This window comes from Peromyscus maniculatus, chromosome 3 (assembly GCF_049852395.1).
Source record: "Peromyscus maniculatus bairdii isolate BWxNUB_F1_BW_parent chromosome 3, HU_Pman_BW_mat_3.1, whole genome shotgun sequence".
Taxonomy (NCBI): Eukaryota; Metazoa; Chordata; class Mammalia; order Rodentia; family Cricetidae; genus Peromyscus; species Peromyscus maniculatus.
The window spans coordinates 23,696,002-23,719,705 of NC_134854.1; the positions used below are offsets into that span (position 1 = coordinate 23,696,002).

The 23,704-nt window shown below is 45.0% G+C and overlaps 1 protein-coding gene and 1 pseudogene across 5 annotated transcripts in view; one reads left to right on the top strand and one right to left on the bottom strand.

The window, feature by feature from the left end:
• Window positions 1-9,124, top strand: part of LOC102921683 (protein lifeguard 2) — a 43,351-nt gene extending 34,227 nt beyond the window's left edge. For all 4 annotated transcript variants that reach the window (XM_076566241.1, XM_076566240.1, XM_042272763.2 and 1 more), the window contains exon 11: window positions 8,436-9,124. In XM_076566241.1, the coding sequence (XP_076422356.1) occupies window positions 8,436-8,579 (144 nt within the window). In that variant the 3' untranslated portion in view covers window positions 8,580-9,124. The remainder of the gene's footprint in view (window positions 1-8,435) is intronic.
• An 8,996-nt stretch (window positions 9,125-18,120) lies between these two features.
• Window positions 18,121-23,704, bottom strand: LOC102921997 (mediator of RNA polymerase II transcription subunit 14 pseudogene; annotated as a pseudogene). The gene is made up of 2 exons (XR_013049548.1): window positions 23,683-23,704; window positions 18,121-21,687 (listed from the first exon to the last, which is right to left on the bottom strand). The product of XR_013049548.1 is annotated as a mediator of RNA polymerase II transcription subunit 14 pseudogene (transcript).

The following is a 23,704-nucleotide window of genomic DNA, read 5'->3' on the forward strand; positions in this document are numbered from 1 at the left end:
TTTACACGGTGTACAGCAATGCAAATAACGGCCTTCCTTCAAAGAGTTAATACTTGAGAAGAGAAGGGATTGTGTAGAAGCCTCAGTGCTTCTTGTCACAAGGGGTGGCTTCATTTGATCAGACCAGTCTCTCATTTCTCAGATGCCTCTGGGAATCCCTTTCTTTCTGTTTAGTCCCATCTGTCTCAGTTTTACAGTTATTTTAAGGTTTTCAAAATAAAACATGTGGATATTTTAAAATTCAAACAACACAGTGGACTGCAAAAGGAAAGGCGAATCTCCCCTTTCTCCCCATTGCTCAGAGGTAAACACTGATCTCAGAGTCTGGGAGCCCTGCTGTGCGGTCTCTTTACATGTCAGAGCATGACCTCCTACTCTGAGGTAGTCACACTGTGTAAAACCTTTTGCCTTAGCATTGTACCTGACAGTAATGGTCTCTGGGTATTAGTAGAGTTGTGTCAAACTCATTCTTAATTAGGCCTGTGTTTTTTCCATCTTATTCTTTTATCAGCACTTCTTACAGCATTAAAAAAAATGTGGCCGGGCGGTGGTGGCGCATGCCTTTAATCCCAGCACTCGGGAGGCAGAGCCAGGTGGATCTCTGTGAGTTCGAGGCCAGCCTGGGCTACCAAGTGAGTCCCAGGAAAGGCACAAAGCTACACAGAGAAACCCTGTCTCGAAAAACCAAAAAAAGTGTGGTGCTGTGGATGAAACTCAGGGCTTTTCCCGGGTCAGGCAAGGCTTCCCCTGTTGATCCAGACCTGTCAGGGGTTCAAAGCAAGCCCCAGTGATTCTCCTCTCTCCACCCTCAACAGTTCTGAGGTTACAGGCACATGGGTGGCCATGATTTTTTTTTTTAACATGGGTACTGAGGATTTGATTCTATGTCTTCACACTTTGGAAGCAAGTCCTTGTACTCAAAAATCACGTGTTCATAGGTGTGTGGATTTACTTCTGGGTCTTTGATCCAATTCCATTGATCAACCTGTCTGTTTTTTTGTGTCAATACCATGTGGTTTTTATTACTATTGCTCTGTAGTACAGCTTGAAATCAGGAATGGTTATACCTCTGGAGTTTCTTTTATTGTACAGGATTGTTTTTGCTATTCTAGGTTTTTTGCTTTTCCATATGAAGTTGAGTATTGTTCCTTCAAGGTCTGTAAGGAATTGTATCGGAATTTTGATAAAAATTGCCTTGAATCTATAAATTACTTTTGTAAGATGGCCATTTTTACTATATTAATCTTACCAGTCCATGATGAGCATGGGAGATCTTTCCATCTTCTAATATCTTCTACCATTTCTTTCTTCAAAGACTTGAAGTTCTTTTATACAGGCCTTTCACTTGCTTGGTTAGAATTATACCAAGAAACTTTATATTATTTGTGGCTATTGTAAAGGATGTTGTTCCCATGATTTCTTTCTCAGCCTGTTTATCCTTTTTATATAGGAGGGCTACTGAATTTTTTGAGTTAATCTTGCATCCAGCCACTTTGCTGAAGGTGTTTCTGGTAGAATTTTTGGGGTTGCTTATGTATACTATCATATCATCTGCAAACAGCAATACTTTGAATTCTTCCTTTCCAATTTGTATCCCTTTGATCTCCTTTAGTAGTCTTATTGCCCTAGCTAGAACTTCAAGTACTACATTGAACACATATGGAGAGAGTAGACAGCCTTGTCTTGTCTCTGATTTTAGTGGAATTGCTTTAAGTTTCTCTCCATTTAATTTGACGTTGGCTGTCTGCTTTCTGTATATTGTCTTTAGGATGTTTAGGTATGTATGTCCCTTGTATCCCTGATCCCTCCAAAACATTTATTTATTTATTTATTTATTTATTTATTTATTTATTTATTTATTTATTTATTTATTGTTGTTTTTTCAAGACAGTTTCTCTGTGTTGTTTTGGTGCCTGTCCTGGATCTCGCTCTGTAGAACAGGCTGGCCTCAAACTCAGAGATCCACCTGTCTCTGCCTCCCAAGTGCTGAGATTAAAGGTGTGTGCCACTACCACTTGGCCCTCTCCAAGACTTTTAAAATGAAGGGTGTTGCATCTTATCAAAGGCTTTTTCAGAATCTAATGAGATGGTCATGAGATGGTTTTTTCTTTCAGTTTGTTTATATGGGGAATTACATTGACAGATTTCCATATTTTGAACCATCCCTGCATCTCTGAGATGAAGCCTACTTGATCATGGTATATAATCTTTTTGATGTGTTCTTGGATTCTGTTTGCAAAAATTTTATTGAGTATTTTTGCATCAATGTTCATGAGGGAAATTGGTCTGTAATTCTCTTTCTTTGTTGAATCTTCCTGTGGTTTGGGTATCAGGGTGACTGTGGCCTCATCAAATGAACTGGGCAATGTTCCTTCTGTTTCATTTTGTAGAATAATTTAAGGAGTATTGGTGTTAGCTCTTCTTTGAAAGTCTGGTAGAATTCTGCACTAAAACCACCTGGCCTTGGACTTTTTTTAGTTGGGAGATTTTTAATGACTGCTTCTATTTCCTTGGGGGTCATAGGTCTATTTAAATTGTTTATCTAATCTTAATTTAACTTTGATAAGTGATATCTATCGAGAAAATTGTCCATTTTTTTTTTTTAGATTTTCTAATTTTGTGGAATACAGGTTTTTGAAGCACGACTAATGATTCTTTGGATTTCCTTGGTGTCGGTTGTTTATGTCCCTCTTTTCATTTGTGATTTTGTTAATTTGGATAGTCCTTCTCTGACTTTAGGTTGGTTTGGATAGGGTTTGTTTATCTTGTTGATTTTCTCAAAGAAACAACTCTTTGTTTCATTAATTCATTGTATTGTTCTCTTTGTTTCTATTTTATTGATTTCAGCCCTGAGTCTGATTATTTCCTGTCATCTACTCCTCTTGGGTGTGCTTGCTTATTCTTCTTCTAGAGCTTTCAGATGTGCTGTTCAGTTGCTAGTGTGAGATTGCTCTAATTTCTTTACGCAGGCACTTAGTGCTATGAACTTTCCTCTTAGCACTGATTTCATTGTGTCCCCTAAGTTTGAGTCTGTTGTGCATTCATTTTCATTGAATCCTAGGAAGTCTTTAATTATTTCTTTATTTCTTCCTTGGCCCAGTGGTTTATTCAGTCAAGAGTTGTTCAGTTTCCGTGAGTTCGTAGGCTTTCTGTTGTTTCTGTTATTGAAATCGAGCTTTAATCCATGGTGGTCTGATAGGATACAGGGTCGTGGTCCCCCCCCCCCCCCCCCCCCCCCCCGCTTTTCTTATATCTGTTGAGACTTGCTTTGTAACTGAGTATGTGGTGAGTTTTGGAGAATGTTCCATGAGATGCTGAAAAGAACGTATATTCTTTTATGTTTGAGTGAAATGTTCTGTACACATCTGTTAGGTTCGTTTGAGTCATAACATTGTTAATTCCGTTATTTCTCTGTTTAGTTTCTGTCTGGATGACCTGTCCATTGGTGAGAGTGGGGTGGTAAAGTCTCCCACTATTAATGTGTGGGATTTGATGTGTAATTTAAGCTTTAGTAATGTTTCTTTTACAAATGTGGGTGTTCCCAAGGCAGGGGGATCGGGATCTGTCCCTGGTGCATGGGCAGGCTTCTGGAATCTGGTGCCTGTGGTGTGACACCTTGCACAGTCTTGGTGACGTGGGAAGGGGCTTGGACCTGCCTAGGCTCAATGTGCTGGGCTCTGCTGACTCCCCATGGGAGACCTCGATTTTGGGGATGTGGGGATGTGGGGATGTTAGGGTGGCAGGGTGGCTTGGGAAAGAGGGCTGGGGGTGGGGTGGGAGGAGGGAGGAGGGGAGGTTTGTGGATAGTATGTGGAGTAAGTAGAAAATTTCTTAATAAAGAAAAATGAAAAAACAAAAAACCAAAAACAAATGTGGGTGCCCTTGCATTTTGGGCATAGATGTTCAGAATTGAGAAGTCAGCCTGGTGGATTTTTCCTTTGATGAGTATGAAGTGTCCTTACCCATCTCTTTCGATTAATATTGGTTGGAAGTCTATTCTGTTAGATATTAGAATGGCTACATCAGCTTGCTTCTTGGGTCCATTTGCTTGGAAAATCTTTCCCCAACAGTTTACTCCTAGGAAATGTCTATCTTTGATGTTGATGTGTGTTTCTTGTATGCAGCAGAAGAATGGATCTTGTTTTTTAATCCATTATGTTAGCCTGTATCTTTTTATTGGGGAATTGAGTCCATTGATATTGAGAGATATTAATACCAATGATTGTGAATTCCTGTTATTTTGATGGTGGTGGTGGTAGTGGTTGTGTGAGTGTGTGTATGCACATACATGTGCTTGCTCCTCCCTTCTTCTGGTTTTGCTGGTATGAAATTATTTATTTCATGTGTTCTTGAGTGTAGTTAACCTCCTTAAGCTGGAGTTTTCTTTCTAGTATTTTCTGTAGGGCTGGATTTGTGGATAGATACTGTTTACATTTGGTTTTGTTATGGAATATCTTGTTTTCTCCATCTATTGTAATTAAAAGTTTTGCTGGGTATAGTAATCTGGGCTGGCATCCGTGGTCTCTTAGAGTCTGCAAGACATGTGTCCAGGCCCTTCTGGCTTTTAGAGTCTCTGTTGAGAAGTCAGGTGTAATTCTAATAGGTCTGCCTTTAAATGTTACTTGGCCTTTTTCTCTTGCAGCTTTTAATAGTCTTTCTTTGTTCTGTACATTTAGTGTTTTGATGATTACATGTTGGTAGGGGTGGGGGCTTTCTTTTCAGGTCCAATCTGTGTGATGTTCTGTAAGTTTCTGGTATGTTTATCAGCATCTCTCTCTTTAAGTTAGGGAAATTTTCTTCTATAATTTTGTTGAAAATATTTTCTGGGCTGGGCGATGGTGGTGCATGCCTTTAATCCCAGCACTTGGGAGGCAGAGGCAGGTGGATCTTTGTGAGTTCGACGCCAGCCTGGTCTACAGAGCGAGATCCAGGAAAGGTGCAATGATTCACAGAGAAACCCTGTCTCGAAAAACAAAACAAAACAAAAATTAAAAAAAAAAGAAAGAAAATATTTTCTGGGTCTTTGAGCTCGGAATCTTCTCCGTCCTCTATTCTTACTATTCTTATGTTTGGTCTTTTCATAGTGTCCCAGATTTCCTGGATGTTTTGTGTTAGGAACGTTTTAGATTTAACATTTTCTTTGATCAATATATCAATTTCTTCTATCATATTGTACTGGCTAGTTTTGTGTGTCAATTTGACACACGCTAGGGTCATCAGAGAGGAAGGAGCCTCAGTTGAAGAAATGCCTCCACATGATCCAGCTGTCAGGCATTTTCTTAATTAGTGACCAATGGGGGAGGGGCCAGCCCATGGTACGTGGTGCCATTCCTGGGATGGTGGTTCTGGGTTCTGCAAGAAGGCAGGCTGAGCAAGCCATGAGAAGAAAGCTAGGAAACAGCCCCCCCTCAATGGCCTTTGTATCAGCTCCCTCCTCCAGGACCTTGTCCTGTTTGAGTTCCTGTCTAGACTTCCTTCAATAATGAACAGCAATATGGAAGTGTAAGCCAAATAAACTCCCTTCTGCCCAACTTGCTTTTTGGTCATGGTGTTTCATCACAGCAATAGAAACTCTAACTAAGACATGTATGTTCTACTCCTGAGATTCCCTCTTCTATCACTTGTATTTTATTGTTGATGCTTGAATCTGTGGTTCCTGTTCACTTACCTAGATTTTTCCATCCCCAAGATTCCCTCAGTGTGTATTTTTTTTTTTTTTTTTTTTTTTGGTTTTTCGAGACAGGGTTTCTCTGTGTAGCTTTGCGCCTTTCCTGGAACTCACTTGGTAGCCCAGGCTGGCCTCGAACTCACAAAGATCCACCTGGCTCTGCCTCCCGAGTGCTGGGATTAAAGGCGTGCGCCACCACCGCCCGGCTCAGTGTGTATTTTCTTTATCGCTTCTATTTCCATTTTCAGGTCTTGAACAGTTTTACTAATTTCCATTCACCTGTTTGTATTTTGCTGGATTTCTTTAAGGGATTTATTCATTTCCTCTTTAATCTTTGTAAGATTGGATTTAGGGTCATTCTCTTGTGCTTCAGCTGTGTTGGAACATCCAGGGCTTGCCATAGTAGTCTATCAGGGCTCTGGTAGTACCATATTAACCTGGGTTTTGTTGATTATATTCTTATGCTGGCTTCTAGTCATCTGGGTTTGGGGTTACTCTAGGTTTAGGAGCTGATTTCTGAGTTTATCATTGTTAGATGGATTTTTTTTCTGTTGGTTTCTGTTTCCTCTCTGGTCTTCTGAACTGAGTGGCCTGCGGTTCTGGTGACCAATAGGTCTTCAGGTCCAGTAGGGTGTCTCCACTAAGGTTTTTGTGGCCTGTGTGGCCTCTGTCGATTTGGGTGCCAATGTTACCTCTAGGGTTCCAAGTACCTGTGTGGCCTTTGGAGTTCTGGGTCCCTGCTTGGTCTCTAGGGTTCCTGGTATGGCATGGCCTCTGGTAAAGCAGAAGTCTTCTGCTGGTATTATGGGACAGGCTGTGGAGCCCAGGGCAGAGGATGCAGTCTTCTGTCTTTTTGTGCCATTGTTTTTTAAGTCATGAAAAGTCTATGCATGAGATTAAGTGTGTGCATTTCAGTTTTCTCCCCTCTCCTGTTATCCAGGAACTGACTTGTGCCCATCTTCCTTTGCTCCTGTGAGCTCAGGCTCTACAGGTCTATCTTAGGCCTGTCTTGGGCACAGTTCATGTCCCATAAAAGTAGGCTGATTCAGGTATAACAAAAACTCTTGTAGATTCAGACAGGTCACCCAGCACCAAATAGTGAAGGAGGACTCTGTGTGTGTGTGTGTGTGTGTGTGTGTGTGTACACTCATGCACATGCCCATGAACATCTGTGTGCACTTGCCTATGATTTGGGTGAGGCAGGACACCAGACTTTCAAATGTTTTTGTGTTTTGGAATCCTGGCTAGATATTGGCTATGTTCTAGATGGTACCTTGAGCCTTTGTTCTCTTGGAGGGGACAAGGTGGGACTAGATCTCTGCTCGTCTTCCTCTCCCATTTGCCTGTCCACCCTCGGACACATTCCTAACCACCTGAAGATGTTGTGAAATGTCCTCATCTCTCTTATGAGGAGTACTGAGATTAATTTAGGGATCTTTTGGAGGAAAAGAAAAGTCCTTAGTCAGGGCTCGGAAGTGATGGAAGGATGCTCAGCCACTGAGGCCTTTTGTGTGATCAGATGTTCTAGTTTTCTTGGAGCAGAGGGTTGTTTTTCCTTCCAGGAGTGCTGGAATGAGGCGTGGGGGAGGGAAGCAAGCCAGGTAAGGCGGACCCCCAGCTCAGGGTGAACTCCCTTCCCTGAAGGTTAGGCTCAGTCCTGCCAGTCCCATGTCCCATGAGATAACAGGTGCTGTGGATGTTAGCGGCACAGTAACTGCCATCCTGTTCTTCCCTCTTTACTGACTTTACTGCTTGAAGCCTGGCTGGGGATTAACAGCCAAGGACAGTGGATATTTCTTGGGACAGGTTTCACAAAGTGAATGCCATTCTAAAATAGGTTCTTTTCAAAAACACTTCAAACATTCCAATATTTATACGTCATGCCAGCGTTGGTGTCTGACGGGGTTCTGCTCATGGCCATGGGCTCTGAGTTTAGTCTGCATCCAGGAAGCTCAGCCAGTTGTTCTGTCCTCCCTGCCAGGCTCCTCCTGCAGCCCAGGTCTCCACCTAGCAGCAGACTTGAGGGTGAGAGAGGCCTCTGATTTAGGACTCCGTAGTTTTCCCTATTGTAGCTGGGCTGAAATGTGCTGTGGGGAGGGATCATCTAACCACATAGGAACACCCTCTTCTCCACTTTACGTTTCAGGCATACAGAAACATCCCACATGGCAAGGTTTGCTGCCACCCAAGGCCCTTAAAACACAGTCCTTACTCTGAGTCTGGGAAGAGTCTTTGGTTTGGTCCAGTGGATTGTGGGGAGGTCACAGATACAGGTCACCTTGTGTGATGTGTCCAGCTTGTCCATCTGGTCCACATTATTGAGAAAAGACACAAAGGAAGTTTCCAGATTCGGTACTGTGGGCTTCAGGAGGATGAGATACTTGCTTTCTGAGTGAAACACTCAGATGACTTCATCAATGGCTGAAGCTCTAATAATGAACACAGCTGTCTTTTTACCTCTCCCTGCCTTCCCTGTCTTTTGAGATAGTGTCATGTACTCCAGGTTAGCCTCAAACTTACGTCGTTGGTGATGACCTTGGACTTCTGACCTTCTTGTCTTTACCTCCAGAGTGCTAGAATTGCAGGCATGAACTACCAGGTTGGAATCCATGGCTTCATGTATGCCATACAAATACTCTACCAACTCAGCTATTTCTCCAGCCTGCTACATTTTTCTTAATGACAAAAGAACTTTCCCCACATCATTTGGGACACTTACTTGGTAGATACCTACAATCTAAAGAAACAATTCTTCCTTCTCTTCCAGTACCTGGTTATGGACGTGCAGATGATGGTTGGGGGGCGCTACCATTATGAGGTAGACCCTGAAGAGTACATTTTTGCTGCTCTGAACATCTATGTGGATATCATCAGCCTTTTCATTTTCATTTTGGATCTGATTGCCCGATAGTCGATGGCCTAGGCTGGCTTACGCTGAGAAGAGGGAAGGCGGGATGCCTGTGGAGTGTTGCCAGGCCCAGGCACACAGCGGTGACCACTCATAGGTCCTTTCAGTAGTTATTTATTTATTTATCTATTTACTTATCATTAATTTATGTCAAAAGAGTTCAGTAGATGGTAGCTGTTGCTGTTATACTTTTTATTTCCCTTGTCATATGGCAAAACTTTGTTATTCATATGGAAACATTTCAGATTCCTACAAATTCAGAAAATAAGAATCCTAATCACATACTGACATACATTTAAAAGGTTCCCACTGCTTTGTTGAAGTTTTCTAGGCACAATTTCTTTATTAAGAAATTTTTATTCATTTTATATGCCAACTGCAGATCCCCCTCTCATCCCTCCTCCTGCTCCCCCCAAGCCCCACCTCCCCCACACCCCATCCCCTCCTCTGAAAAGGTAAGGCCTCCCATGGGGAGTCAGCAAAGTCTAGGCACAATTTAAAGCTGTAAGTACCTATACATAAATAAAGTTGATTGTAGAAAACCCCAATTACTTCCTTTCTCTTCATTTGGACATTCTATGGGGATATTTTAGCATGTGATGCTTTTTCTTAAAAGTAGAACCCAAATCTGCTCTTCTCCCACTTTCCACAGTCAGCCTGGGGAGAATTCTATCAGGTAGGGAGGTGAAGAGCTCAGGACAGTGTTGGCTGCATGCCACCAATAAACCTGTCCCTTTGTGCTTAACTTGGGGGACCATCTCTTCTGAGTGTTGGGCCAACTGGCCTTATAACATCTTAAACATCTTTTTAATTGTAATAAAACATACATAAAATTTCTATTTTAGCAGTTTCTGCATACAGTTAAGTAATATTGCATATGTTATTGTAAAACCAATCTCTGCAGTGTTCCCAGCTTGAAAACTGAAGCTCTATAACCACTGTATTAGTCAGGGTTCTTTGGAACAGAACTTATAGGATGAATCCATTTATCTATCTATCTATCTATCTATCTATCTATCTATCTATCTATCTATCTATCTATCTATCTGTCTTTCTGTCTATCTATCTGTCTGTCTGTCTGTCTCATGAATGTGGGCCCACTGCCACATATTTCTGGTTGTGAAGTGAAGTCCTTGGTCAGAAGCAATACTGTGTGGAATACCATGATGGTGGATAAGGAATTCTGTAAGTTCACGGATGGTATTTTGGGAAGAAACTTGCCTGCAGGGAAGGCAAATCTATAACCAGAATAAGCATCTACTCCATTAAGGACAAAGTGGTGTTCTTTCTACAGAGGAAGTGGTCCAATGTAGTCAATCTGCCACCAGGTCGCTGGCTGGTCACCCTGGGGAATGGTGCCGTACCTGGGATTCAGTGTTGGTCTCTGCTGTTGGCAGATCTGGCACTCAGCAGCAGCTATAGCCAGGTCAGCTTGGTGAATGGAAGTCCATGTTGTTAAACCCATGCACAACCCCATCTCTGCCACCATGGTACCTTTGTTCATGGGTTCATTGAGAAATGACAGGAATGACTGGGAAAGAGGCTGACTGTCCACAGAATGGGTTATCCTATCTACTTGATTATCGAACTCCTCCTCGGCTGAAGTCACCTTTTCATGAGCTTTTACATGGGACACACATATCTTCACATCCTTTGCCCATTTGGAGAGATCTATCCACATACTTCTTCCCCAGATGTTTTTCATACCAATTTTCCAATCATGCTCTTTCCAAGTCCCTGGCCATCCAGCCAATTCATTGGCTACGTAGCCCACGAGTCAGTGAACAATCACACTTCTGGCCATTTTTTTATAAACAAAATGTATGCCCATGTGTACTGCCCAAAGTTCTGCCTACTGTGAAGATTTCCCTTTGCTGATGTCTTTCATAGTTGTCCCAGAAAAGGGGTTGTAATGCTGCAGCTGTCCACTCCTGGATGGTGCCTGCATAACATGCAGGACCATCAGCAAGCTGGGCTCTACTCTTCTCTTCCTCAGTCAACTGATCATAGGGCACACCCCATGAGGCTATAGGTGCATGCTTGGCAGCAGAAGGCATTGTAATGGAGTAAAAATCATAGGCATTGGGAAACGTCTTCATGTAACTTGTTTATGCCTTCATGACCTTCTCATGAGGCCCAATCATGTATACACTACTTCCATTTGAAAATAGATTGCTGCTGTGCACATCCTACTTTATGGTTTAGTGGGTCAGATAACACCCAGCTCATGACGGACAGCTCAGGTCACATGGTAACTTAGTGTTCCATTGTCAAATGTTCAATTTCCACTAAGGCCCAACAGTAGCAGGCCAAGAACTGTCTCTTAAAGGAAGAACAGTTGTCTGCAGATGATGCTCCAAATCCCAAAGGTCTCTTCTGTAGCTCACCTATAGGGGCCTGCAAAAGGCTCCAAACAGCCTGTCTATCTGCCACTGATACCTCAGGTACCATCAAGTCTGCTGAATCATATGGTCCAAGTGGTAGAGTATAAGTGCCCCTGCTTTCTTACTGGGCCAATGTTACCTTATATGGCCAGTCAAAGAATTAAGTCGCAGGCTCAGGATGGAGAGGCCACAGCAAGACTAAGGCTGTGACAATTTTTACTGAGAGTAATCAGACTTTTTATACCCTTATCAGAAACAGAATATAGTGGCAATTGCCAGGATCAGTATCATTGTGATTGCCAGGATACAATGACATTTGCAAGCTATACAGGGCGATTGATGTCTAAGACCAATTTTCCTATCGAGCTTCCGTGGTTCCTTTAACTTCAAAAGGAACATACATAGAAAATAGCCTGAATGCTCCATTGCCTAAGGGGGTGCCTTGGTTTCTCAGGAACTGAAAGGCATACAGTGCCCCAGGAGCCACAAACTCTAACCTGAAAAACCTATGATCTTGTGGGATGCAAGAATATCAGCTGTATATTAAAGCTATACCTAGAAATTTGAAGGCATTTTTCTAGAGGAAGCCATTTATCAAGGAATATTTGGTGTTATTCAGTTTTTAATATTTCAGCTGTCTTCTGCTATGAAATTCTTGTGGGCCCACATACTACTAGGCTATATTGGCAAACAGTGTAACCCTCTGATCCTCTAGGTAACTAACAGAATCATGTGGCCGGGAGAGAAAGAACAAGATAGTTTTTCTGTAGATGGTAGACAGAGCTACATGGCCAGAGAAAAGAGAGAAAGGCAGAGATTCTGTAGATGGTACTGCAGATCTCTTGTAGAGTTTATCAGGGCTAAGAGTGAGGAGCTAGGAAGGATAGATGGAGGACGAAGGAACAGAGGACGAAGATGAGACCAAAAGCATAAGGGCTTAGTTATGAGGGGACAGAAAAAGTAGATACAGAGAGGAACTGAGACTCAGGATGGAACTGAAACTGTGTAGATAGAATTTTGTCACAGAGGAATAAAGTTAATTGAAAAATAGCATGGTGTACATAGATTTCTTTCCCTCAGATAACCCCACGCTGATGTAGCATTTTCCCCAGGACTCTGGGAGGGATCTTTCTCAGGGCTGGCCTTGGGGAAATTCCATTACTATGAAGCATGCCTCTCAAGGCAGCTAGACCAAGCCAAACTCCAGTTTCCTGCAGTAGATTAGCTGTACAGCGCCTGGATCCACTGCAGAGCCTTCTCTTGTTCCAGGTACCACACAAAGCTAGTAGCCTTCCAAGGCACTTGGTATATGTGTAGGAGTAACACACCCAAGTGGGGAATGTGCTGTCTCCAGAATCCAAATAGGCCACTAAACATTGGTGGGAGGGGCCAGGTGCAATAACTTATCCTTCACCTTAGGAGTATCTTTGCATGCCCCACACCACCAGACTGAGGCCCTTGATTTTTGGTTGAATTATTTCCCATCCTCTGATGCACGTATGTGTTACCAATGAGTTCAAAGTGGTTGTTATCTCCTGCTTACTTGGTCCAAACATCATAATGTCAATAAGGTGCACCAATGTGATATTTTTGTGGAAGAGACAATCAAGATCCCTTTGAAATAAATTTTGGCACAGAGCTGGAATTAATATATCCTTGAGGTAAAACTGTAAAAGTATACTGGTGGTCTTGCCAACTGAAAGAAAATTGCTTCTGGTGGTCCTGATGGATAGTTATTGAGAAAAAGGCATTTGCCAGATCAATAGCTGCACACCACATACCAGGAGATGTGTTACTTTGCTTCAGTAAGGACACCACATCTGGTACAGCAGCTGTAATTGGAGTCACTACCTGACTGAGTTGTTACAGTCATGTGTCAGTCTCAGTGATCCATCCATTTTCTGCACCGGCCAGGTAAGAGTTAAAGGGAGATGTGAGGATCACCACACTTGCATCTATCAAGTCCTTGATGGTGGCACTAATTTCTGCATTTCCTCCAGGGATGCAATACTGTATTTAACTCATTCACTATTTTTCTTGGCAGGGGTAACTCTAAAGGCTTCCATACCTTAATAGCATTTCCAATCATAACAGCCCTCATTCCACAGGTTAGGGTACCAATGTGAGAATTATGCCAACTTCTAAGTATGTCTATCCCAAGTATACATTCTGGAACTGGGGAAATAACCACAGGATGAGTTTTTGGACCCACTGGACCTACTGTGAGTTGGACTTCAGTCAAAACACCACTAATTATCTGACCTCCATAAGTCCCAGACTTTAACTGGAGGGCCAATGTTTCTTGGGGACTCCTGGAATCAGTGTCAATTCAGAACCAGTATCCATCAGACCCTAGAAAGTCTGATTGTTTCCTTTACCCCAGTGTTCAGTTACCCTTGTAAAGGCCATAGGTCCCTCTGGGGAAGGACTAGAAAAAGGCTAACTGTAAAACTCTTAGGTATTTTATTAAGGTCCTTCCTTAGGGGAACCTAGCCATCCCTTCAATCAAGGGGTTCTGGGTCTACAAACTGGCTCATGTCTGGAAATTGGTTCATGGGTCAAGATTCCCTTTTGCCACGATCCAGTGCAGCCTTTCTTGTTTGAGACTTTTTCTGCTTATACAGATCACACAAAAATGCAGTAGGCCCTTTTCATACCTGGAAACACCATGATTGGTTAGCCAGTACCAAAGGTTCAGACAAGTCATGCCACCATAAAAATCACTTTGCATGTACTACCTATCAGGTTAGGCCAGTGGTTCTCCATCTGTGGGTCGTGACCCTTTTGGGGGTTGAATGACCCTTTCACAGGAGTCGCCTAACACCATCAGAACACATTTCTGATGGTCTTTGGAATGGAGACACTGCTCCTCTATCCATCTCCCGGCGGGTCTGCCCACATGCAGATATACCCACGTGCAAGTACCCGGGACTGCATGTATTAAAGGGCCACAGCATTAGGAAGGTGGAGAACCACTGGTTTAGGCCATTGTGAGCATCACTTTGTCTATGCTGCCCATTAACGGTAATTACAATCCCCTTGCCTTTGGTGATTCAGTACTACCACCCGGCTGATGCAACTTTACTGCCAATTAAACCCACTGCAGTGAATTCATTCAACTGAGCAGCAGCATCTCCAACTGTAAGGTCTGACACAAGGAAAGGGTGACATCAAAGCTCTCAAACCACTTCTCACCATTATAGTATCCGCGAAGGGTGTGTCTTCTGGGCCTTCCTGTAGTGGAGGATTAGGTTTTACACAGCACACCCACTCTAGCATTGCAATCTCCCTGAGCCTTAAAATCCAAGGGACAGCAGGAATCTCCCACTCTTCAGTAGACCATCTTTTGACAAATGCTTCAGTCAACCATTCAAACAGACTTTTGACACCCATTGAAACTGTGAGCACTTCTACATTAAACCTAGAATCTCTTACTCAATGGACCTACATCAATAAACTCAGCCTGATCCAGTTTTATGTTCTTCTACCATTCTCCCATACCACACATTTTCATTCCCACACATATTCCCAGACTTTTGCTTGAATGAATTAGCAAACTCATTTAAGCTCTTTGGTATTACAGTGCACCTCCTTATGGACTGTTGGGAGACCCTACTGCTTAAGGTTGCAGCCCACCATGTCCAGACAGCCCTCTGAGCTCTGCACAAAAGAGAAGACTCCCTTGTCCAACTGGGGCTTCCTACTCTCTACCTGGCCTTATTTGGAGGCTGTCCCTGAGCTTGGATGCCTGACTTGTCTTAAGTGTGACCTTTGACACAGTTCCCTGCAAACGTTCTCCCCCTCCCCCATATGATAATTAGGTGTTGTGCTCCCGTCTGTATGACGGGACTGTGCTGTCAAATGCAAATAAAGCATGCTCTGAACACCTATTAGGTGATGTCCCCATCTCATATATTCCCCTTACTCTGGAATAAAGTTGAGCTGTTTCACTGAAGCTGACTCCCGGAAGGTTATTTCTGTCATACTCACAGCCAGCCAAGTCCTGCACGCTGCCTCTGCTCCCTCTTTACTCACAGACTGGTGGCCACTGGACCATGTGGAAAAGGGAGACCCCACAATGGACTACAATCTCCCCTCTAGGGGTCTGCTTAGCCTTAAGTCTAGTTATATGTCTAGAGACAACTATTGTTGGTCCCTGAGGGAGATCAGTATTTTAGTTTTATAACAATTATAATTTTAATCTAATTATCAGAATTAAATAATTTTGTGAAGACAGGCATCAGAAGATATACATCCAAAAGAAAATAACTTTGATACATATTTTTTAATATATTCTATAGCCACTGATACTCATTTTTGGTGGGGTTTTATTTATTTATTTTTGAGAAAATGAAGAGAAATATGAAACTATGCACAATTAAAAAATAGTTATTTCAGGTGGGCAGTGATGGCGCACACCTTTAATCACAGAGGCAGGCAGATCTCTGAGTTTGAGGCAACCCTAGTCTACAGAGAGAGAGTTTCAGGACAACCAGGGCTACACACAGAGAAACCCTGTCTCAAAAACCAAAAACAAACAGACAGAAAATGGTTCTATGTAGTATTCTACTGTCATCGTCAGGTGAATGTCATTCTACCTGACAATGGCAATTCTGGCCTAGTGGGTGGAGACACCAGGACTCAGACAACACTGAGAACTGGCCACATCATATCTCCCTGTGGAGACACCAGGACTCAGACAACACTGAGAACTGGCCACATCATATCTCCCTGTGGAGACACCAGGACTCAGACAACGCTGAGAACTGGCCACATCATATCTCCCTGTGGAGACACCAGGACTCAGACAATGCTGAGAACTGGCCACATCATATCTCCCTGTGGAGACACCAGGACTCAGACAACGCTGAGAACTGGCCACATCATATCTCCCTGTGGAGACACCAGGACTCAGACAACACTGAGAACTGGCCACATCATATCTCCCTGCCTTGCACTATTTTGGTCTTCTCTGCACTTGGTTTCCCGAGGCAACTCCACCCCCAGGAAATCTGCAGCTGTGCCTTCTAGGCCTTTCTTGAAATCTCTAAATTACTTACCTCAGGCTGTTCCAGTCAGGAACTGGGAGAAAAGCAAACTGATTGAGAGGAACAGCATCAACAGACTCAAAGAATGGACTACAGTTCTACAAGCTTCTATAGACACCTTCAATCCCAGTGCTCACTTGGAGGCAGAGCCAGGACCATCTCTGTGAGTTCCGCACTAGCCATGGCTATAATAGTGAGACTCTGTCTCAAAACAAACAAATACAAGTTATACCCTAAAATGGTGCATTTTCCTTAGTAGTCCCAATTTCAGAAAAGTGATGATAAACAGGATGTTGAGGGACCAATCTCAAAACAAACCCCTTCCTCATCTCCAAATCACAGTCCCTGTAACACTATTCTCAAACACTTTGGACCCTAGGAACAATGGTTTGAAACCACGGAGGTAGCACATGTTTCTATTGGAACTAGAGATCTACAAAGAACTTCTGCTAACAATAGCTTCCAATTAGAATTGGAGGATGGGGCCCAAAGCATGTTTATGACATGTTGAGAGCACACTGAAGATCTGAACTCAGATCTTCTGGCTAGTCAAGTAGAGACACCTCTACAATATGCATGAAAGAGAAATTATGAGAACTTAAAACTGTTACTACCCAAAAATATGTTTTAGAGTTTACATTTGGCCATGTGTGTTGGCATACACTTTTAATCTGGAGACAGAGGCCCATAGAACTCTGTGAGTTTGAGGCCAACCTAGTCTACATAGCGATTTTCAGATGAGCCAGGGCTACATAAGTAGATCCTGTATCCAAAAAAAAAAAGAGCTAACATTTGGCTTGATATATGGCAATTTATGTATGCACCCCAGGCTAGCCAATGTAGCTGCAGAGAATCTTGAATTCCTAATCATCTACCTCCACTTCTAAGCCTCCTACCTCCCAGTATTAAGATTATAGGGCAACACACCGGATTTTACGTGGTGAGGAGGTTGAACCCAAGTTTTTATGAATGCTAGATAAGCACTCTACCAACTGAGCCCTAGCAATTATTTTTGAAAATATATCTCGTGGGCAATCATTCTGACCTCTTTTATTTACTAAGCTTTGTTTACTGAAGACGTAAACCAGAGCTAAAGAAAAGCCTATCAAAATGTCACAAATCTTCATTTCACTACTTTGTAAAATAACAAAAATTAAGACTGCAAAATGCTTGGCCAGGTGTTGTGGCACAGCCTTTAACCTTAACACATGGGAGGTCGAGGCATGAGATATCTGTGAGTTCCAGGTCAACTGGTCTACATAGAGTTCGAGGACAGCCAGAGCTGCTTCCCAAAAAAACCCTGTCTCCAGAGGCGGGGGTGGGGAAGCTATGAATATAGTTCTAGCTGTAATCCTAGCACTTGGCACTTGGGGAGGTGGATGTGGGAGAACCAGGAGTTCAGGCCATTCTGGGGTTGAAGCCGACCTGACCTGCATGACACCCTGTCAAAAGGAAGGAAGGAAGGAAGGAAGGAAGGAAGGAAGGAAGGAAGGAAGGAAGGAAGGAAGGAAGGAAGGAAGGACTCAGTGGTAGAAATACCATAAAGAAAGTCACCAAGCATGGGAAAAATTCTTGCAACTCATAATGTGTAAAAAGGGACATATCCAAAATACACAAAAAACTCTTAACAATTCACCAATAAGAAAAAAATATAAGAATTATAAAATGGACAAAGGATCTGAACAGACACTTTTGCTGAAGACATGAAAAGACCCTTAACACAGGGACAAACGAGTAAAAACTACAGTGAAATCTCACTTCACACTCACTAGGATGGCTTAAACAAAAGGAAACAATAACCAGTATTGGTGAGTATATGGAGAAGACAGAACCCTTACACACTGTTGGTGCAACTGTGAAGTCGTGTTAAATGTCAAAAGATTAAACAGATCACCCAGCCATTTCACTCATAGGTATATATGCAAGAGAAATAAAACTGTATGTCCACACTTGAACAAATGTTCACAGCTTTGTTCATAATAGTTGAAAATGAAAAAGAACCATAATGTCCCTCAATGAACTGATAATATACGGTATATACGACAACAAATTAAAAACCTGCTATAAAATGGATAAACCTCTCAAACAATATGCAAAAGAACACTCATTACATGATTCATTAATATGAAATGTTTATACAGGTAAATCTGCAAAGTGGACAAGTAGCTGTCAGGAGCTAGAGAGACAGGTGAATGCAGAATGAATGCTAGTGGGCAGAAGGTTTCTTTAGGGGGTGACTAAATATTCTAAGATTAGACTGCTCTAAGTATACTAGAAGTCCCATGAAGTGTACATCAATATTTCAACAAGATTACTAAGAAAAAGGAATGGGGGATTACTGCCCTTTCTAGCATCCGTGAGGTTTGATTATACTTTCCAATCACTATTTCTAGGCCTCTACTTAACAACTTTATTTGAAAGATAAGGGGGCTGGTGGAGAGATGGCTCAGTGGTTAAGAGCACTGACTGCTCCATCAGAGGCCCTGGGTTCAATTCCCAGCACTCACATGGCAGCTCACAACTGTAACTCCAGGATCTGACACTCTCACACAGACATATATGCAGGCAAAACACAAATGCAGATAAAATAAAGATACATAATTAAAAAAGAAAGCTGAAAAGGGTAGCTTCCACTGAGGCTAAAATTAAGATTATCGAACATTGCCAATTAACAGACACACACACCTAGAAAAAAAAAACAACAACATTTAATCAATTGAACCATTTAGCCAAACATTCACACAGTTCTGGACTGCCTAACTTTACTTCCTAAGGCCCACTTCACATTTTTGCTAAGCTTCCCGTCCCCTATACTTAAAAATGTTAGGACTCCCTGGTGGACAAGACCCATCATAGAAGCCTCATCCCAAGTTGATCCAGGAAGCCCTGATCAAGTGATTGGCAGTTCTACCCACCCAGCAGAGGACTGCACTCTCAGCTGGGGATTTGGTAAGAGAATGACTCCACCTACGTGATGAGCCAGCAGTGGAGAGGAGGTCCATTTTTCTCACTCAGGTCTTTGAAGGGCTGTGATTGGGTGCCATTTTGAGAGGAGGTCTACTATTGAAGGCACAAACTATTCTGGAACCATCGCAAGTCAAAGGGCCAGCAATGCCACAGCCTCTGGGTAGCAGACTGCAGTGGAGGGCAGTTGTGAGGTGAGTATCAGGAGAGCCAGATATGGACACGCTGAGTTCATGCAGCTTGGGCGTTGAAAGGTCTGGTGGTCGATGGTGATAACAGATCCCATTCATCTGAGGATAGATGCAGTCTTACAGGCCCTGAGCCCAAGGTCAGCAGGCAGCCCAACCTCTGTAGCCATCCGTCTGTTGCAAGGTTCTCTGCTGGTGGGACTGAAAACTCTGAAGCTCAGATCCGGCAGAGTTCTCTCAACTTCTGCAGCCTCTGCCCTCCTGAAGGGTGCTTAATGCAGTATTCAAAGCACTGAGACGCCACAGTCCTCCAGTATAGATGTCAGTGTCTGCCTTCTTGACTCCCCAATACATTCAAGAGACACCCCTTGGCTTGAGCATGGCCAATCCAGGGTGTATAAACTGGGGAGTCTCTGGAGTACAGGACAACCTGCATGGCCCACAGGCTGCAAGTCTCAGAGTGGCCAGCAGAGGTTTCTGGTATGCAGAGAAGGTTAGCTCCTAAAATGAAGTCAGCTCTGTTGGGACATCTGACACTTGACTGGTTCAGGCTCAGTGCCCCCAGTTTTAGCATTGAAGCTTCAGGGAATGGCCTTCAGTTCCTACAGCTTCTGATGGGCTGTCCAGTGCACACTGTCAATCAGGAGCTTTTCTATTGATAAGTGGTCCATCTTCACAGCTCTTCCCACTACTTTAGGATCAGAAGCTGGAAAAGGAGGATCATGAAAAATCTGTAAAGGCTTGGAGACATCATTCTCATCGATTTTAATTGTAACTCTGTGAACAGATCCCGAGTCTGTTTTTCTCCCTAGTACCTGTTGATTCCAAACTGAGAGACAGAGGCACTGCCCCGCATGATACCTTTCCACCTGGACAAAGTTACCCCACCTCTCTCGAATTAACATCAGAGTCTGGGAATGTAACACTTCTAATTGAAGTGATAAGCAGAAACAATGTAGGCAGTTGTACATGTCCAGAAGAGGTTTCTCACCAGCAAAGAGCCGAGACTGCACCAACCGATGAATAAAGTCGATCTGCATGCTATGAACCAAAGGTCGGCCATCTCCTGTTTCCTTATCCTCAACTAGAATTTCTAGCTTGAGAAGGCGCCATGGAACTTCTGGATCATCACCCATTATCGTCAAAGTTGCTTCAAATTCTCCTTCAACTCGAAACTTCACACGGCCATTTGCCACTGTAAGATTTGCTAGTGGAGGAAGATCTGTTGTTGCAAGCCTATGTCTAAGAATCTGATTGAGCCGATGAAGTGTGGCTTGTTTCTCAATTCTGGTAATTGGGTCTGGAGGAATAATTTTATCCCTGATGCAGGTTGGAAGCCGTGGATAAGAGCCAGTAGTCAGCACATCAATGGCATACGGGATAGCAAAATTAGGCAGGCGTGCGTGGACCAGTGCGTCTCTTGCTAAGAAGGCCAAGCGATCAGCGGTGTCCACAAACAAGATAGCTTGCTGATCTAAAAAGCTTGAGATCATCGCACACTTTTCGACTTTGCGAGCATCATTAGCCCATTTTACTAACGCTAATACTCGAACGAAGAGTTGACGTGTCCGGCTAGCAAACTGTACAATTTCTATTTTCCTTTCCACATCAGATTTCCTTGGTAGTAAGTCCGTCAGCATCAAGAGCTCCGAGTAGGCCCGGTGCAGCAGAAACTCGATGAGCGTGCTAAGCCGGTAACCAGGGCTAGCCGCCGCCGCTGCCGCCGCGGCTCCCGGCCAGGGAGGAGCCGGGGCAGACGCTGAGCCGCTGTCGCCGCCGCCCGGAGGGGTCAGCTGGTGGTTCTGCAGCTGCACTGAGGCCATGGCGGCGCACAGCCCGGCTTGGCGCAGCCACCCGAGATGCGGCCCTGGAACCTCCTCCCGGGCGCGGTGACCACACCGACTCCGAACAGGAAGCCCGAGCCCGGGCTGCGGAGGCCCGCCCCCATGTGGGGCGGGGCCGGCCGGCCAGGGAGGCGGGCGCGGGGCGGGGCGGGCGGAGAGCCGGGCCAGCAGGCCGCAGGGAAGCGAGCGCGGGGCGGGGCGGGCGGAGAGCCGGGCCCCAGGCCGCAGGGAAGCGAGCGCGGGGCGGGGCCGAGCGTGGGGCGGTGCCGAACGTGGAGCCCGGCCAGCAGGCCGCAGGGAAGCGAGCGTGGGGCGGGGCGGGCGGAGAGCCGGGCCAGCAAGCCGCAGGGAAGCGGGGCGGGGCGGGGCCGAGCGTGGGGCGGTGCCGAACGTGGAGCCCGGCCAGCAGGCCGCAGGGAGGCGGACGCGGGGCGGGGTGGGCGGAGAGCCGGGCCAGCAGGCCGCAGAGAGGCGAGCGCGGAGCGGGGCGGGCGGAGAGCCGGGCCAGCAGGTAAGCGAGCGCGGGGCAGGGCGGGGCGGGCGGAGAGCCGGGCCAGCAGGCCGCAGGGAAGCGAGCGTGGGGCGGGGCCGCAGGGAAGCGAGCGTGGGGCGGGGCCGCAGGGAAGCGAGCGTGGGGCGGGGCCGAACGCGGGACCTGGCTTCCGGAAGGCGATCCCGGGCCACTGGAGAGAGCGAGCTTCTGCGACCCGGGATCCCTTTCTTTAACAACTAATTCCCGCGTTTTAACCTCCGACACCCTCTATGGCTGGGACTTGAATGGTCGCTGTAATTCAGCCCGTCTTTCAGCCCGTCTTACAATGAGTTCTTCGGTTTGATTTTCTGCAACTTGAGCCCTGTGGCTGCTGAAGAGAAGATTCTCTTTCAGGGCACAATTCTCACAGTTGGTGAATCGGGATAATCAAATACATTTGTCTCCTTAAGTTTATAAGTAGTCCAACAACTCATGACTCCAGGAAGGAGAAAAGCAGTAGGCACAGCCCAGGTTGGACTGTTGTTTCTTGGCTTTCCAAGCATTGTGGGCAGCAGCCATTCATGCGGTGTGCATACATACAGGCAGGCAAACCATATACATACAAAACACAAATTACAAACAAATCAGCAAAAATGGGTATACTTCCTTCCAGCCGACATTCCAGTGTGGATAAGGGAACTCTCACAAGGCTTCATCCTTAGATGAAGAACTGCAAGCAATTAATGCCGGCTAAGGGAGAGAATCAGTCTTCTCCCGGAATGAGCTCCCAACAGGCTATCAGCCCTCAACACACCTCCAAGTAACACTAAATGGACTCAGCGGTTGCGTGCGTGCGTGCATGTGTGATTTAATAATAATTAAGGTAGAGGTCATGAATTTGAGAGGTGGAGGACACACAGGAGGAGCTGGAGAGGGTGGGATAGAAACGACAGATTCAGCACTCACCTAAAAATCCTCAAAAATTAAAAAAAATAAATCTGTGTATTAGAGGCAACATCCGGCAGGTGGCGATGGTAGGCTGGGAAAAGGCTTCAGGTTCTGACAGCCAAGTCCAAAGGAGTGCGTTCCTCCTCGCTGCTGGGGTTTCTACAGGGTTCTATTCCATCTGTTTCAGTTGGACCACCAGGGAGGAGGGGACCGTGGGGACTGGCAGAGGAGCAATTTACATGTGTCACTGTTACTTCTCTGTATGTGGCGGTCCCTGAATGGGGGAATGCCACTGACAGTTGTGAAACTGGTGGTGTGGGCCGTAATACAGTTCCCTATACATTCCGATCCGGAGGCCACGTTACACGGGATTGCCAACAGGTCCCACTCACCTGCTGCCCTCAGCTTCCCTCCCCATTACAGAGCCTGCTCCAAAAACAGCCGTCTCAGGAGCTGAGGGCGTCTGTCAGCCTCAGCTAGTAACAGCACAAGAGGTCCAGGCCACACTGTCCCTCATCCAGGAGGTGGAGACCCGGGAGAGAGAGGGGTCTAGCTGCAGGGGGGAGGCGAGGCAGCCCTCTTCTCCTGCAGCCCTTGCTCCGGGGCCTGCACACTGACAGCTACCCTGCCGCTGTGGTCTCAGCAGCCCGAGAAGCCAGCCCCTGAAGCTTTCTGCCCTGGACATGACTGTCGGTCTGTCCCCTTCTCCACGCTCTAAGTTAGCGTTTGGCTTTGCTTGCTCCATACCTTCAGGCAGAACTTCGTTTGCTTTGCATTTGAACAACGCAGTAACTACCCATTGCTCAAGCAAAAGATCTTTCAATGTCTTTAGTCCATGCAAAACTCTCAATTAGAGAGCAAGGTTCTTATTTTGGGTACGATTTACTTGATGGTCAGTCACTCTACGACTCAGCAGCCAGGGCCACACAGCCTTTCAGCTAGAGCCACAAAACTGCTGCGTGCCATTAAAAAAATCTGCACCCCTTTCAGTTCTGGGTACTCCTATGTGGGCGTATCTGCAAATGGGCAGACCTGCCTGGTGACAGACAGAGGAGCGGCATCCTAGTTCCTAAGACGATAGGAAATATGTTTTCCAATGGTCTTAGGTGACCACTGTGAAAGGGTCATTCAACCCTGGGGTCAGGACCCACAGGTTGAGAACTACTGCTCTAAACAGTAACAGGTAGGACCTTGGAATCCCACAGTTCTTCATTCTTCACCTCACCCCTATCACCTGGGTGAGAACGTTCTTACATACCCCAGGACTCGTAAACGTCCAT